This window comes from Harpia harpyja, chromosome 7 (genome assembly GCF_026419915.1).
Source record: "Harpia harpyja isolate bHarHar1 chromosome 7, bHarHar1 primary haplotype, whole genome shotgun sequence".
NCBI classification, from domain to species: domain Eukaryota; kingdom Metazoa; phylum Chordata; class Aves; order Accipitriformes; family Accipitridae; genus Harpia; species Harpia harpyja.
In genome coordinates, this window is record NC_068946.1 from 15630961 (window position 1) to 15647393 (window position 16433).

Consider the following 16433-nt stretch of genomic DNA (forward strand, 5'->3'; position numbering starts at 1 on the left):
GAAATGCAAATTGTTTAAAGAAAAATAGCATATGGTAGAGGTAAGTACCTTTTCAAATCAGCTCCCACACTTTAGGGATGTGAGTACAGCTAAAATTATTCTTTGGAAAGAATCTGGAGCCTTTGACACATTGAAGCTTGAACTAATCAAGGCTTCCCAGTAAGCATATACACATATCCATATCAAGGAAACAGTGCTGAGAATACATGGATTAGCATAGTAATTTAACTGCCCCCTGCTAATCAACTTAAGCAACCAGCTGATGCATATATGATGTATTTGAAGAGGCACTCTTTTACAACTCCAGAGTGGGCCAGGTAGCTGGCTATGGATTTCATGTTAATGTTGAGATATGTATCTATCTGTCTACATATAGATAGATATACATATGTGTGTGTATACACGTACAGATGGCAGAGACAACAGATGCAGAATGCATCAAGGCATTGCTTGTAGGATCTTGACATAAAGGCTTTTCATGTGCCTAACCGAATATACAGGGTTTACTTTTCAGTGAGTAATGCTGGCCTCCTCTTTTTAACTGTCTCTCACTTGTCTGCTAAAAGACTGAGATGATTTCTGCTGTTAAGGCTTTATCCTTGAGCAAAAATAAAGGACAATTGCTCTGTGGAGGTCTGGATTGTCTGTGGAGGTCTGGATAGGGGTTTGCCTGTTATAGATGGGAAAAGCCGTAGGATTGTTTTGTAGAAGCTTTGTGCAGCATACAAAGTGTGCAAGAACAGCAGTTGGCTTCCAGTAGTCCTTGTTTTGGTGTGACAGCGTTAGTGCCTACTGGGGTGGTGGAATACTTGTCCTGGGCATGCTGCAATTAGACTGAGAAGTGGAAAAATTAACAATGGATTGGGAAATAATGATTTTTAAATAAGGTTGTAACAAGTTTGTGCTAGAGCTGAATGCATTCAGGAGGGGGAGAGGAAAGGGCAGACTGTTTTCTCTAGTCTAGCCCTTCTGATATCTACCCATGGATTCTGTCTTGCATGGTCTGATAGATCATGAAAACCTTACAGCATGTGAACAAAGTGGAATTTAACCTTGAATAAATGTTATCGCAGGGGTTGCAGGTAGCAGGGTTATCAGACTACGGCAATAGAAAAGGCGGAGCTGAGTTGGGTTGCATCACTGATCAGTAAAGTATTACATGATGGGACGTGGCACCTATTTCTTCCTAGCAGCCCATACCTTCCAGAAATGTCAAGTGAAAGAAAAATTTTGGTTTGCAGAATAAGTCACTTCCTCAACAGGTTAATGTCATAATGTGGGGTGTGGAGTTTTGTAAGATGGCATTAAGGTGAAAGTAAAGCTTTTGTGGCTGACGTGATGATGTAGAAGTCTTGATACTATCTTTTTAAGGTTTTGTTTTTGCATCATGGTTAGAAAATGACTGGACATTTCTGTTCAGAAATCTGTGAACTAGGCAGAAGATGTCAACATGCAAATATTGCCGCTCTCTGCAACTCAGCCACCCAGCACAGAGTAATGGGGATGTATCATCCAGGCAAAGATATCCAGTAATTGTTTCCATTTTCCCATGATACCTAGGAAATGCTCCATCTCAGCTTTCACATACCAGTTTTCTCCTTCATGATCTTTGTTACGAAGATGCTCTTGCAGGAATTTATCATGTGTAGCTTCTCATTTTACTAGGTGCAGAGTGAAAGATGGCTAAAAGTGTGCTTTTGTGGCATTGCTCTCGAGTCTGGCAGGGTAGATGGTTGTGAAAAAAATAAGTTGTTTCCAAAGCTATTTGCCAGTAATAATCTAAAGGTGCCCAGAAAGGTGCTACAGCAAAAACAAAGACCTTTGACTGTCTTGGCAGTTCTTTGTTGGCTCTTTTCCCATTTCCCAACAATCCTTCTGAAGTGAGGGACCCAGAACCAAGCACAGCATTTCCAGATGCCTGTCATGGTGTGCCCGGCTTGTGATTTGTGTCGAGTACAGTGTTAACACACATTCTGGCATCCATTGTTGACTCTTGAGTCCTTCACAGCAGTGCTGCTACTCAACCAATTGGTCTCCAGCCTCTGCTGCTACAACAGGTTGTTCTGCCCCAGGAGCAGAGCTTAGGACTTCACCTTGGTGAACCACATGGTGTTTATGTTGGCCTAAATCTCAAGTTTCTAGAGTCCATTTTGTCTCAAGCTCTGTCTTCATGTCAGCCACTCCCTTTAAGTTGAAGTATCATCAAAATAATTTATTAATGTTCATAGTTTTTCTGGATTGTGAAAACTGGAGGAAAAGGTTATTTCAAAGTGAGCATCAACGGCATCACAGAAGTTCATTTGGAAGGAGGTGTTTCTTTTAGGAGACTTCAAAATAAATGTAGCGTCAGCTAGTGTTTCCATTTTCTATTGTGACTTTAAGATGCTGAGCTATAGTTTGATCCTCTGCTTTGTACCTTTATTTCTGTAGGCCTGATTTCTTTGCTGAACATTTCTTTGGAAGATGTCTTTAGAAGGTGCTAAAATACTGGCATTAACAAATTGCTCTCAGTTGGTGGGGTCAAGTCCACAATGTCCTGAAGAGGACCAGTTGTTGGAGGCATGGATTTTTTCAACAGTTTGGCAGATGATGGTCTGATTATGGAATTATTCTGGACAAAAGGGTTGCCCAAGGAAGGTGATTAGAGAGGAATTATGCGCCAGTAGCTAAAGCACTGCCTTGGGAGGTCCCAATATGGTTCCAAAATCCACCTTAGACTTTGCACAATTGAGCAAATTAGTTTTTCTGTATGTATTTCATGTCTACAAAGTAGAGATTGCCACGCAGAAGTTCTTGAGACTGAGTAAGTATGTTCAAGACTCAGGTGGACAGATACTATAGTGATGGATCTGTGTTAAGGACTAAAGATGAGATTTAGTCTTGGGAAAGAGGAGGAGAGACAGGGACAATTATGCCAACCCTAATAAACACAAAGTAGTTCACTAAGCGCTGCTGTCTTCCCAAAGGCTGCTCTGGGAAAAGACATAATGATAGAACTGGGAGTCAGGAGATCTGGGTTTTATTTTCCAGTCTGCCACAATCTTCCTTTGTGGCCCTGGGTCATTTAACCTCTGAAAAATGGGGGAAATGATAGCAGATAATTAACAACCTCACAGGAGCATTGAAAATTAATTCATTAATTTTTCTGAACTCATCAGTAGAAGGTGCAATGGAAATGCAAAGTGTTAGGGTGTTTTATAAAATTGTGTCGGTTTCTTTCCCCTTACATGTGTTTGTAAAGAGTATTCTTAAATCCATAGAAGACCTGTGGGGTACCTTTTGAGAGCCTGCCACAAGGAATGAAAAGTAGCATTGTAAAATCTCTGTATCTTTATAATATGCAAGTCCTGTGCTAGGAATGGAGTAAAACATGCTCAGAAACAAAAACTGTAGAGCAGACTTTGGCCCGTATCAAGTTGTAATACCATCAGAAATCTGAGTTTCTGGAAAGGTTTTAATTGTTTTGACTCTAAAATTTATTCAACCAGATCACACTTCTGTTTTATGGCAAGAAACCTGTCCCTGTTGCTCCCCCTCATGCACACCTCCCAGCATTTTATTGTCTTAGACCTCACTGATCATGAAAATACTAAAAATGTTTCTAGTGTTTATTGGCTAAGGCTATTCTTTGTATCTTACCTTTTGTGTAGTAGGCCTTCAGTTAGAGTTGCGATGGGCGCATTGCAGTGGGACGAGACACGAGAATGGTATTTGCAGTCAGTGGAACAAGCCTCTATAGTGTGCTTTGTGTCATGCTATTGTTTTAAGATTAAAAATCCAAATAAGTTGTTTTTGCTTGGTCTCGCAATGCTAGTAGTTATTTGTTCCCCATCACTGTGTTCTTGGCTTGACTTGGGGGACATACTTACGTGAAATATTATTTAGAGGTAGATTGTTTTAACCTCTTTGAGTTGGCTTAGTTGTCTTATCTCAGTTGCTTGTGTAAACAGTGGTTTTCAGGAATAAATGTTATTTTCTGTGCACAGTCTGTCTTCCGTGCTGTACCTGTGACAAGTGGAGAACCTCTACAAAATGCGACTGGTAGCAAAGTTGTAGAGGATTGTGTTTTCCAGAAAATGAATGAAGAGAAGGAGGTGAAATCTTGAGAATTTAGGCTCTTTTGTCAGAAGTTCCTAGCTGGATTTGAGTGGGCTGCTGAAATCTGCGGTGCCCCAAGCTGGTCACAGGACCGTTGTCTTCAGTTTCAGGGATGGCTGCGTTGGTTTTTTGTGTTGGTTAAGTAATCTCTTCTGCTCTGTTAAGATGCACCCATCCATCTTCATGCAAATCAATTTTGTCTTCTCTATTGACACAATTTGTTTTCCATTTATGTCTAGGGAACGTGACTACTAGCACATCTGTGTCTCAGATGGCAAGTGGGATCAGTCTAGTCTCCTTCAACAGTCGTCCGGATGGTATGCATCAGCGCTCTTATTCGGTCTCCAGTGCAGATCAGTGGAGTGAGGCAACAGTCATTGCAAACTCTGGCATTAGCAGTGGTAAGAAACCTGGAGCTGGGGGGGTTTATCTGCTTTGGGGTGAAGGGGGAATTTGGTGGTTTGCTTTTTTAAAAAGAAAAAAAAAAAAATACAACCTGATGTTCACCCAGATGCTCTGTTGGAAGCCAAACTTCTAGCATCTGAGAGAAAAAGGAGAATTAGGTAAAAGAGAACAGATCAATACAGTACTTTTTCAGCAGGAAGAGCGAACGTAATTATAATACTGCTTAATTTTAATTTCAGGTACGTAATGTAGGTTGTTCACTTGATATTCTTATTTTCTTACTCTGTGTGGTAGGTATTAGCAGTAAATTATCCTCCAGATCTTTTCATTGGCGTGTCCTTTCTCGGCTGTGCTCTTGCTTTAATGTATGCACGCTACTGGCATAGTAGTAGTGTTTTCTCTGTGGAGCGTTTAACAGTATTAAAAGGAGCAAACACTATTCCAGATGGTGTTTTGCAATGATTAGATTGTAACAGTGAGACAGGGATTGTTGTTCTTAAAGAGTATGCATGATATTTGGTAACAAAATGGTGCATCAGGCCTCAGCGGAGTGCCGGAGAAGGACAGAGATATAATGCTCTTCACCTATAGCTGAACTGCTGCCTACGCAAACAAGAGCATCCTTGGAGCAGCCGTGGCAGGTGGGCTGGGACTCGGGTGTTTCTGTTGTGGTGTGCTGCAGAGGTGGTTCATACTGGTGAAGCACACATGTCCAGGAGCATGGGGTTTCATAGGCAGTTAGAGAAACCATGGAAGGTTCATGAAACGGAGGGGGAAAGGAGGTGAGTGTGTGAAAGAACTGAGAAGAACTTGAGAATATGGATAGCAGGGGGGTAAATTGTAAACAGGACAGGAGAAGGGGGAGAAAAAGCTGTTTCTGATGGCTATCCCTAAAATAGTGAGAGTTATAGGAGTATGAAAACTTATTTCACATGCCCATATATATATATGTATGTATATGTGTGTGTGTGTCTGTGTGTATATATATCTGTATAAGGTTTTAATCTGAGTATAGCCCTGATGCTGACTCTGGGTTTTTAAGCAGCTTTGGACAGCTTTTCAGTGCCACCTTATGAGAACGGAGGGTTTAAAATCATACTCACTGAGGGCTCTCAGTGGCATTAGCTCTCAAGTTCATAGCTGCTGAAGCACATACATTTCTGGAGCTCTAAACTTGTGGAAAACATCTTCAGGAGCGTGATATTTGCATCAAAATGGTACAGACTTTGGCCAAGAATTTTCTAAAGCAAGCACCCTTTATTTCAGCCTCGGTGACAGCTAGAGATCCTGCTAAGCAGCATGATAAAATATTTCAGTGCTGTTCTCTTCTGTGTTCACCCAACTCACCCCTTCCTTTGGGAACTGGTTAGTCTTTTATGGCAATCAGCAGTGCCCTACATGGATTCCTTTAGACTGAACCGGTTTCATGGTTAAGGCTGTATATTTCTGTCTCCTTTTCCCAAGCTGCTTCATCGTTTTAATCCACCCCAATTCTATTTTCCTTTTAAAAGGTTATACCAAAGTTGCGGCTTTTTGCACCCTTCTTTTGTACTGTAGCTTTTCAAAAAAAAGTTGGAGAATATTGTATGTTTACCCTAGAAGGGAGGCAAGTGAAAGTCAAGATGTAGTCTCTGGTCCTTTACACCTTGCCATACCTACCAACAGGTGAGCAGATGCCGTCCCCGTGCTCCTTAGTGCCAGATGTGACAACAGAGGCTGCAGTAGAGGAGAATCTTCAAAATGCAGAATTCAATGAGTTCCTAAAAGTGGCATGTAATTAATATGTTCAAAAGTAGAAATATAACCTAAATTCCTACCTTTTCCCTTCCCCTTTACTTTGTAATGCTGTTTCTATTTTCGAGATATTTGCTGGAACTTGTCTTTTGTTGCTGAGGCTGCACTTCAGCTAGTTTTAAATTCCTGGTGAAGGGAACCTTTTCTCCTTCACAAGCTCTCTACTCCCAAGTATGTGCAGTACCTTTTTCTGACTTGACGTTCATATGTGATTACTTCTGGATCAAAAGAGATGACAGCTAGCATTACCTATAAAATATTTATTCAAAAAATGCAGATGACTGGTGGGTGCTTCTGAATAAGCTTGACTTGAATAATTTCTTGCAGAGGTTCTAATTAAAAAAAAAAAGAAACGTTGGGGTTTTTATAAGTATGTGGGAAAAATTGGAGTTTCAGGCAACTAAGGGTCAGCAGAAACAGAAGTATTGTGATAAAACTGCTACAAAACCTCAAGAATAATTCACTGCTATCAGTGTATCATCTTTTGGTAAGCTCATAGATGTGTCCTTTATGTTGGCAAGTTGACGCATGAAAAACCCTTTTTAATTTCAGGGTTTTTTTCTCCATTAAAAGATTTTTGAATTTTAGTCATAAAAAGATAATACTGTGAAAGCAGCAGGTATGGCAAGAAGCTAAGCATCTTTTGGAATTCAAATGCCAATGTACTGGAGAATATGCCTGCTTATTGTCACATGGTTTTATTGTAGACAAAATAACATATTGGGATTCAATTTTTCTCTGCACCTTTTTTTCACATTAAATTAATACTTTGTGTGGCTCTGGAGAACTTTTCAAAGTCTTCCGAACCAGACCTTTGGTTTCCCGGGGCTTCTGTCTTTCAAGCAGCTGTGAACATCTCCTAATTAGATAAATTACTTTGTAGTGGGCAGAGCCACAAAACAGGAGGTGCTGGTTAAATTAAAGGGGAAAAATAGAAAAATCCATTCTCTGAAATGGAATGCCCCACTGCTTTATGACTATTACTGTTGTAAGGTTTTACATTTAAGTACCTGAGGTTTAAAATTAAATGTCTAATATAATTTGGCACTGGTAACATGAAGCCTGTGACTGCCCTCGGAGAAAATCTAGACAGCTTAGTTCAGTGTTTCAAATTGCTGTCTGCTTGATAGTGAGCGGATCGTGCGACTGGCTCACTATTTAGCTAAATACCACCTGCTGTTGAGCATAATTTTGAATGCAGTCACATATTTGCCTTAAAAACTCAGAAATTTAAAAAGACTGTTCCAGCAGCACATGAAAAATTAATTCTTTTTACATTTTTTTTCTTACTCTTGTAAGTACTTGACAGAAGTAATTTTAGCAGCAAGAGAGAATAAAAACTGGGGGCAGTAAATCCCTGTCCGGGAACCTCTTGTGTAGATTCTTTATGGACCCAGAATTGATCTACATGTCAGATCCTGATGTAGTTTAAACTGTTTATCACCCTAATGGCGGTAGCGAGACCATGAACATCAACTTGTAATCCTCCATGAAAGAAATTGGTGTTTGCAGTCAATGAAGGAGCAGCTTAGCTTTATTGATAGATTTAGAACAATTACTGCTGCTGCAACTATTGGCTGAGAGGTTTTCCTGGATCGCATTGGAAGCCTGCGATTTTTTTTCTTTGATAAATCTTTTCCTTGATGGATCATTTTTTTTTCACCCAGAATTATCTATAGTTGCTTGCTGCTGGGGAATAAGAGGGTTGTCTGCTCTCAGGGGAGCCATTCGTAACCTGTGCGGGTGTTGGAAGTTTGGCTCAAGAGTGCATATCTGCATGATTCCTCCTCTGCAAATTTGGCTCATTTTATTTCAAACCTTCTTTTTCTTCTGCAAATTTTCTTAGATAGGAAAAGCAGGACCATTTTGAGGAATCAAGGAAAAGCTGGCCAGGAGTACTGTTGTGAGGCATCTCAAACTTGAGTACAAAACACATTTTTTTCTGATGGAACACAAATTAATATTATCGAGTGGTGTTGCTGCTACTAATAAGAGATGGTGCTGTCTGTTCTACAGTCTTCACTATTTGTACATTGCTAAAGAACTTGAGAGACAGATCCTCAAACTTCACATCAGAGCTTTCTTTTGATGGAAGAAACCACAGCCAGCTATATTACAAAAATTAGGTTCATGAGACTTAACTCACAGAAGACTGAGGATGTTATTTCCTACCTGGGGATGAAGTAGTAGCTTGTTCATGTCAGGTTTTATAGTTTGGCTTCTAAGACTGTGTCCTGAGACTATTAGAGGGAGGAATTTCTTCCTTAAAGTTACAATATTAAGCTGTTCTGAAACAGTGCTGCAAACAGTAGTTTGCATGGGACAGGGATTTCTTTCCTCTGGACTTGTAAATTGTCATTTGAATTCTAGCATGATATAAAATTCTGCCGTAAATCAAATATCTGTTTAAATATCATCCACTTAGGCTTTATCACTATACAATTGCTTGTGCGGGCCATTTGATCTCGGCTATAATTTATGTAAGTTGTAATACCTGGTGTCTTTTGAGTTTCTAACAGTTTGGTGTTAGGGTTTATTAATGTAAAATTGAGTTCTCACAGTGCCATGGGGTATGAGAGGTCATCAGAGTGTTTATATTAATGCAGACCTTACAACTTGTCTTACTTTTCTGGTTGTAAGCACTTGGAATGATTAAACAATGAAGTCGTCTGCTATACGTTGAAAAAGAAAATGGTTCAACTTGCCTCTGACAGTCATAACACTTTCATTTCAAAAGTGAACCAGAAAACATCATTTAGAGTTGTTGGAATTCAAGAGGCAAGTTCTTGACTAGGATAAATTATATAATTTCAAATAGATTTACAGAATTTCAGAAATGTTTGTGATAAGTGTGTATAGATGGTTTAGGTTGGAAGAGCTTTTTCCTCCTTTTTAAAGAAGGAAATCATTACTCAAAAGCAAATATAAAGTCATTTTCTCCTTTTTTTTTCTAGCTGCTCTAGAGCTACTCTGGGATTTTCTGCAGTTGCTAATATTTAATACTGTAAAATTTGCCATCTGTAAGACAGTGTATGTGCAAGTAGTTTACGTTGTCTTTAAGAAAAGGAAGGAAAAGGGAACGTTGATGTACTTTTTATACCCTTTTGTGATCAACAGACAAGTTGCTTCTGGCAAATAGTTCCAGAGGGAAACTTTGTCAGTTCAGCAGGGTAAACTCTGCTAACAACAACTTATTATTGCCTTTGCTTTCTAAAAAGCCTAGCATACCTTTAGGAAACTTGGGTTATAAAGTACTACTTTCTAGCAGTTCCTGGAAAATGATCCCCTTTCAGCGTGAGGTTGCATACTCAAAACCTTCCACTATTAAAATTTAGTTGACGTCTTTGACAAGCTTTTAACTGAAGTAGCCCAGTCAACCAGAACTATTAAGAAATTCTATGCAACAACGTCCTAGGTAGCTGGACTCCCACCAGCCTAGTGTCTATGCCTTTACTCAGTCAAGAAAGGGAATAGGAAACTGATACTTTCTCAGAATTGCTGTAGCACCTTCCTTGTGGCTAATAATGCATGGCAAGAACTATCCTGCAGGACTTCAAATTTCAGACTGATTTTAATTTACACAGGGGGAGATGCAGTTTTGCAACCTGTGGTTCCCAAAAATAATGTAAGGCATGCAGGGCAGAGCAATGGTTGTGTGGGGGGTGACAAATAAGTTCCTTAGAATAATAAATTGGTCTCAAACTTCATCCTTGGTTTCAAAGCAAATTATGAGTTGCTGCGCCTCTTTCTTAAGAAAGAGTACAGGAATATCCTTATCATATTTTCGTAATTAATGAAATTTGACAAATTGCAAGCAGTCTGCCAGCACCATCTCATTTAGACTATAATTTCAGCAGTTTTCACTTGTGCAAATTTCATGGTCTGTGAGCATTCTGTATCTCCTTCTAGATCCTCACCATAAAGTATATGAGGTAGAGATCTTGATGCTATCATGGAAACAAGATATTTGCAGCTAGATGTTCTGCTATATTATTCTCATAGTTGTGTCATTCATTGTTTTTCCATTGCAGTATGCTGAAGAGGAGGATACCAAAGGCTGCCTGATACTTACATAAGACACGAGAAGTGGTGGTGTTTCACACTGGTTTCTAGAACTTCTTAAAGCAGAAGGAAGCCATATCATTTCAGTGCTCAGCTAGAAAGAGTAGGTCAGCAAAGAAATCCGATCACTGTCTGACAGCTTGAGCATTAGTCAGGAAAGCGTTATGTTGTCTGCGCCCTACCTGAGCTTGAAGGCAGATGGAGAGAGGAAAGGTGGTGTTTCTGAGATGTGGGCATCCCATTTGTCTCCAAAATGGCGTTGGCATAAGGATAAGTTCTCTGAAAAGGGTTTCAGAGCATTAAACTAAATGATGCTTTCTGCCTGTGGTTTTTTAGGAATGTGTTAGCATCCAGAAGCAGTAGGACCCAATGCTTACCCATTCCGTATTGTAGACCGTAAAAATCTCAATTGAATGGGAAATTTTAAGATTGATTAGGGAAGTTCCTACCAGGTTCACAAAATGCAAGCACTTACCTTGCGTTCTCTGGGTATGTGTTCATTGCCAAAATGATGGGTAAAACCTGTCCTGTCATACAAATGAAGAGCGCTGGGACGTGTTCCTGAAATTTTGCCCAACATGCCAAGCTGAAAAAAAGTAATCAAGGGGCAAAACCTCTGCAATCTGCTACCTCTGTGCAGTATGGGTTCAAACGCTGCTGGCTTACTTACTGCTTTCAGTATGCCTCCCACCAGGTCATCCAGGCTGTGGGTTGCAGTTCAATGGACACCAAAGTGTAGATGAGCCATTGCCATTTGGTCCCACTGGACTTCGCATCCGGCAGAGAACACATTGCTTCATGATGAGTTAAAAGAACGAAAGATATGAAAGCGGTTCTTCAGTTTGTGTCTGTGGTGGAGGAGGGAGATGGCACCAATAAACCTTTGAGACTTAAACTGAGCTGGGTCGCGAAGTTGGTTTAAGGAGATTATTGGGTACGTGGGCATTTCTGCACAACTTTGCTGAGTTTCAGCTAAGTACTTCGGTATTTACTTAGTCCTGCTGTTTAAATCCTGAGCTATATTATATGGATTTTTACAATTTTGCAGTTCTCCAGAAACCCATCTGCTTTTCTTGTTTAACATGCTCTTCTTTCTGCTGTCCCACTCCCCCTGCTTAAAATATAAAGAGTTACTGCATTCAGCAATTAAATCCTGCGCTTGGTTCCAAAATGGCAAGAAATGTGAGTTTTCATCTTCAGATAATTTGACATTGGCAACCTTGTGCTCGTCTTAATCTTGTTCACAGCCTAAAGTGCCAAATGTCTGTCAGTAAATTGTTTATGTGACTAAATTAACTTTTTGAGTGGAACAATAAAGCTTTGTTTTTTCCCGACGTTTACTTATGGAGGCTTAAATGCATATTTTGCTTTTAGTTTTGCTTAAAATTTAAACTGAAATAGGAAAGCGTATGGCATGTTCCTTACAATAAGGAAAAAAAGATTTTTTTCTTTTCTGGTTGCTGATGTTGATTAACCTGACTTGATTGTCTAGCAGTGTTCAATAAATCAGTGCTTTTTCTACCTATAGCTGGGTTTGGTTGTCACACCTTCTCTGTTTTTCCCCACTCATGAGAAAATTAAAAAAAAAACAAACTCAAACTGAAGCACTTTAGTTTTATTATGGAGCTTAAACTTTAGCCTGACAGGATAGTGAGAATAGTGAATGTTCTCTTTATCAGGTCTTGAAGCTCATGTCTAGGAGACACTCTCCATTCCTGACCTTTCAGGCACAGGGTCAGCGTGTTGCAGTACAGTGCTTGTGGTATTTAACCACCGCCGAAAGTCAGTACTTCGCAAGTAGGGGGAGTGGATACCCAGCACTGATATCACTAGAAACGGGGCACTTTTAACTTCAGGTTGTGTTTTAAAATCTCTCTCTCTCTCTCTCTCTCTCTCTGTCTGTCTCATAGCTGTCTCCTGGTCTAACTTCAGCTGCAAGCTGGTTCTCTGTAGCTCAGATGCTTGACATTTGACAGATACAGTGCTTAGAAGTCTGTAAAATATATTCTGTTCTCTGTTTCTATATGAGTATCTGTCAAACTGGAAGGGTTAATATTGAAGATGATTGCGCCACTGTACAAAGTGAATTCTTCATCAGGGAGGTCATCCTGTAATCTCATTTGTATAAAAAGATATTTTAATCTTTCAAAGATTTTTTTTTTTTTAATGTTTGTGGTTCAAGTTTGCTTTAATCTTAAATGTTTGCAGTTTGGAATGAGCTTTGCTGTGATGTTTCTTGGCAGGTCAGTCACCAGATAGTTCGAGATGGAGGATCAGCTGTGATTTTTTTTCCCAGTATCTCAGAAGTAAATGTGACCTGTGGTCTTAGACTGCTTAAATAGTGGCCGAGACATCAACACATTGACTGTGTTCAGCAGCAGCAGAAGGACGGATCTTCTGGCACTAGCTATTAAAAGCTGAAGAGCTGTATTTGATGTGAGGATGCCTGTATGCATTCAGGAGTGATGTATCTTGATAAATTATAATTGCAAGGAAAGAAGTACACGAGATGGATTCACACAATATCCTACAGGAGTTTATGAACTTTGAAAAATAAGATTGTGTTTACAGAGAATAATATAAATTGAGACGCGTTCTCAAGTAAACACATAGGAAAGACATAATACTGCAAGAGCAAAGTGTGACACTTTATAAAATCTTCTGATTCAAATACCATGGCTTAAAAATTTCATAAGCCCGATGCATTCGATATTTAAGGACCTTATAAGTAAGACTGAAGGAGGGAAATGAGTAAGCCTCCTAGATAAGTACACTTTTCTTTTTCTTAATCTTTTAATCTAAATTTTAATAATCTAAATTTATGTAACGATAATATAGATTCTAAATTTAGATAAAGTTTAGCAATGTTTTAAACACAAAGTTGAGAAAGTAAAAAGCTCATGTATAGCTACCATTGGAGTAAATCCTGAGTTCAGAATTTCTTCTTTTTATGTCCATACTTTGGAATTTCAAATAGATGCTTGTAATAATTAGATTTCTTGTTTAATGTATGTCCAGAAGCACACTGCTTTGTTTTGCCAGGATCTGGACAAAATGTGTGCAAGAAACACAGACGATGCTTTTATTTCTTCCCTGGCTTAATGAAGTTTCTGTTCCAATTAACATGAGAGCGGTTGTCTCATCAAGCATGTCTGTTTGCAGACTCGGTTTCTTTCCAGTCCAGATCACAGAGCGTGGGGTACAGGGACGTTGTGTATATGTTACCTATGGAATCCAACACTTCAAAGCTTCTTCACAGCATATACAGTTCAAGGAGTGAAAGAAGCCTCTGTTAAATCCGATACGCAACTCTTTCACAACCTGCTGATTGTTGGGGGACAGCTGAAGCGCAGAGACCTGGCCTTCCCGCAGGTGGAAGAGCATCTCCTTTCAAGTCTCTGGGCCCTTCGTTTGTTACAGTTGATATCATTCCTTAATTCAGCGATTGTGTGCACCACCCACGGTCCAGGTCGATGAGGAGTATCCAGTTTACAAGTTGCTCTAGGCGAGTGGCTCTTCTGATGCACGGATTTTGTGAGAGCAAAAGAAGGGCCCTGACTTTGGTTGTCTAAAACCTCAGAAAAGCTGGTAAGAGCTAGAAAGAGTGCTTGATTAAATCTAAAAATAAAAAAAACTTCGTCAACGACAGTTATGTCACCTGACACCTACAAAAGGTAGCAAAGACATAGCTTTATGTTAAGAGCTTTACTTTTCAGCTACAGGTTTCTGTAGTAGGAAAATGGGTCATTTTGCCTTTGATGAAGAGTGTCCTTGGTCTTGCTTCCATTATTTCTTTTCCTTTCTGACGCTGGTGCTTGTGGCATACGTTACCAGGAAAGCCTTAGCCCTTTCCTGCCTAGCATGATGCAATTAACTGCCTGTTTGCTATACAGCAGTTTTTCAGGTTTAATTGGAAAATATTAGTAGTGAAAGTCTCTTGATTTTTTCCAAAACACTGGTATTAGGGCTTGTCACTGAAGTCTTGTGGACTGACAGTGGAGAGTTTCCTAACTTCTTCTCAATTACCAGTGAGTGGGTTTGATGCTTGAAGTTATCCACAGGTTATACAGACTGAAGGTTAAAGTACAAGAGTAGAGACAAGAGATATCTTTCTGGCTCTGAGCATTTCTTTGAAGAGAGTCAGTTCTTCCTTTCTGTCTTATTTTGCCTATGTTGAAATACAAGGTAAATATTTTAGTAGGAAATTATTCAGTAAGGCATAGGTTCGTTATTCTCCAAGTGCCTTGAGACCTCAAGGCTCTGTTTCAAAGCAAAATATTGCTAAATGAGTTTTGTTTGCAATTAGAAGACAATGCTGATCGCTAGATCAGGGCGGAGCTCTGACTCTCTCTGTTTAATTAAGGTGAGTTTACTGTGCATATCATTTTGACCAAGGATATAAAACAGTATTTGTCACAAAATGTTGTGTGTACTTGATCATGGTGTAGCTTGTTCATCCAAGATCTATTCTTTCAGCGGTGCTCCAAGTGTTTATTTTTCTGCAAATCAACATTACTTGGGATGGTCTTGATGGGTTTGCTAGGTCCAGCATGCCGCAGTTGGTAACTATTCTTGAGGTGTCTGATGATCTACGTGGCTTCAAAAGTGGGGGATAGACTAACCAACACATGGCCTGGAATCAGACCAGGAGATACTGCCCTGAAACCATTCCGCAGCAGTATGGTTTGTCTTCAGAAGGACCATCCATCTTCTTTCTCCTTCATGGGGTGGCTAAGAACTAGTTACCTCAAATGAATCCCCATAACTGGCTGCCTTCTGTAATCTTCCTCACCTTTCTGTTTTGTATACAGTTGATGGCCAGGAGAAGCAATGCCCGTAGCATCATACACCCAGTTTGTAGCAATTCAGGGTGACACCATGTAAGAGTCACATCTTCTCAACAGATCTGATGCTGCCTAGTGAGAACATTATGCCAGAAGAATTAGAGACATCCCTTATTCATCTAGACTGTAGATCTGTTCAGCGGGAGCCATGAAGTTAGTTTGCCTTGGGATGTGGTGGCATCCTACAATATCTGAGACTTGCATCTCCTTCTAGTTTGTTGCCCTTACATATTCAAACAACTTGTCATGCTTGATCTTTCCACAGGGCATATTCAGCCTACAGTACGAAGTAGGCAAGTGCAAAGATGCATCTGTGTAATGGGGGATAGGATAAATTAGCAAACTCTAACTCAGGGAGTAGTTTATATCATCTCTGCCCCTGACCTAAACCTGCTTTAGGCAAGATGTGCGGAGGAGAGATTAGCATCTTGTTCCCGGTTCATGTTCTGAGGCTTGCAGGTCCTCTAAAATACAGTCTTTACTTTGCTTGTCACCGTATTGGCAACACAGGAGGGTCGCTTAGGAGTAGATGTTTCCTCTCCTTGTGTCAGATGGTAAATTCCTTCTGTGATACAAGGAGCTTACTTCTTAAGATGGCTTTGAAAGGGAGTTAGCAGGATACGGTTGCTTCTTTTCTTGCTTGCAATACTTTGATTTCTAGGGAGCAGGACGGTGTTTTGCTAGCACTGTAACATGTTGCTCCTTAGGAGGGAAAACATAGCGAGCAATGTACTTTTGTGGGCTTTTTTTAAACATTATATTGCATTTTTGCTTTCATGCTTCCTTTAAGACAGCCAGACGTTGCGTGTTAGTAAGAAATGAGCTAGAGGTAACTTTGTCTTTCCTTTAGATAAGGGAGATTGTAACAAGGGTCTTACTATCTCTGAAATTATTGAAGCCAGTCCTTCCGATATCTGTGCCTTACTGTCATGAGACTGACTTTCTTTCGCAAGTCTGTGGATGATGTCCCTCGCTTGTCACAAAGTGGCTTATTAGGCTGCCGAGTGGAAACGATCCTGTCACACCAAACATGCCTTCAGGTCTGCTTCGCTTGAGGTGTACTACCACGTATCAAAAGCCAGACCCTCCAAAAGCAGGGAGATCTTTTTTTGTCAAGAAGGAAGCTTTGTTTTTCTTATTTAATTGAAATTACTATTAGAGGGAAGAAGCCAGTAACTTGGGCATTCAGTGGGGCTTTCTGTACATGACAGGATAGCTTTGTGATTTACA

General features: G+C 39.9%; 1 protein-coding gene across 10 annotated transcripts in view; it reads left to right on the forward strand.

The window, feature by feature from the left end:
- AGAP1 (ArfGAP with GTPase domain, ankyrin repeat and PH domain 1) overlaps nt 1-16433 on the forward strand; it is a 402057-nt gene that overhangs the window by 280451 nt on the left and 105173 nt on the right. For 7 of the 10 annotated variants that reach the window (XM_052791201.1, XM_052791202.1, XM_052791204.1 and 4 more), the window contains one exon: nt 4338-4499. The exons of the other annotated variants lie outside the window; for them this stretch is intronic. In XM_052791201.1, coding sequence (XP_052647161.1) covers nt 4338-4499 — 162 coding nt within the window. The remainder of the gene's footprint in view (nt 1-4337; nt 4500-16433) is intronic. 10 annotated transcript variants of the gene reach the window in all.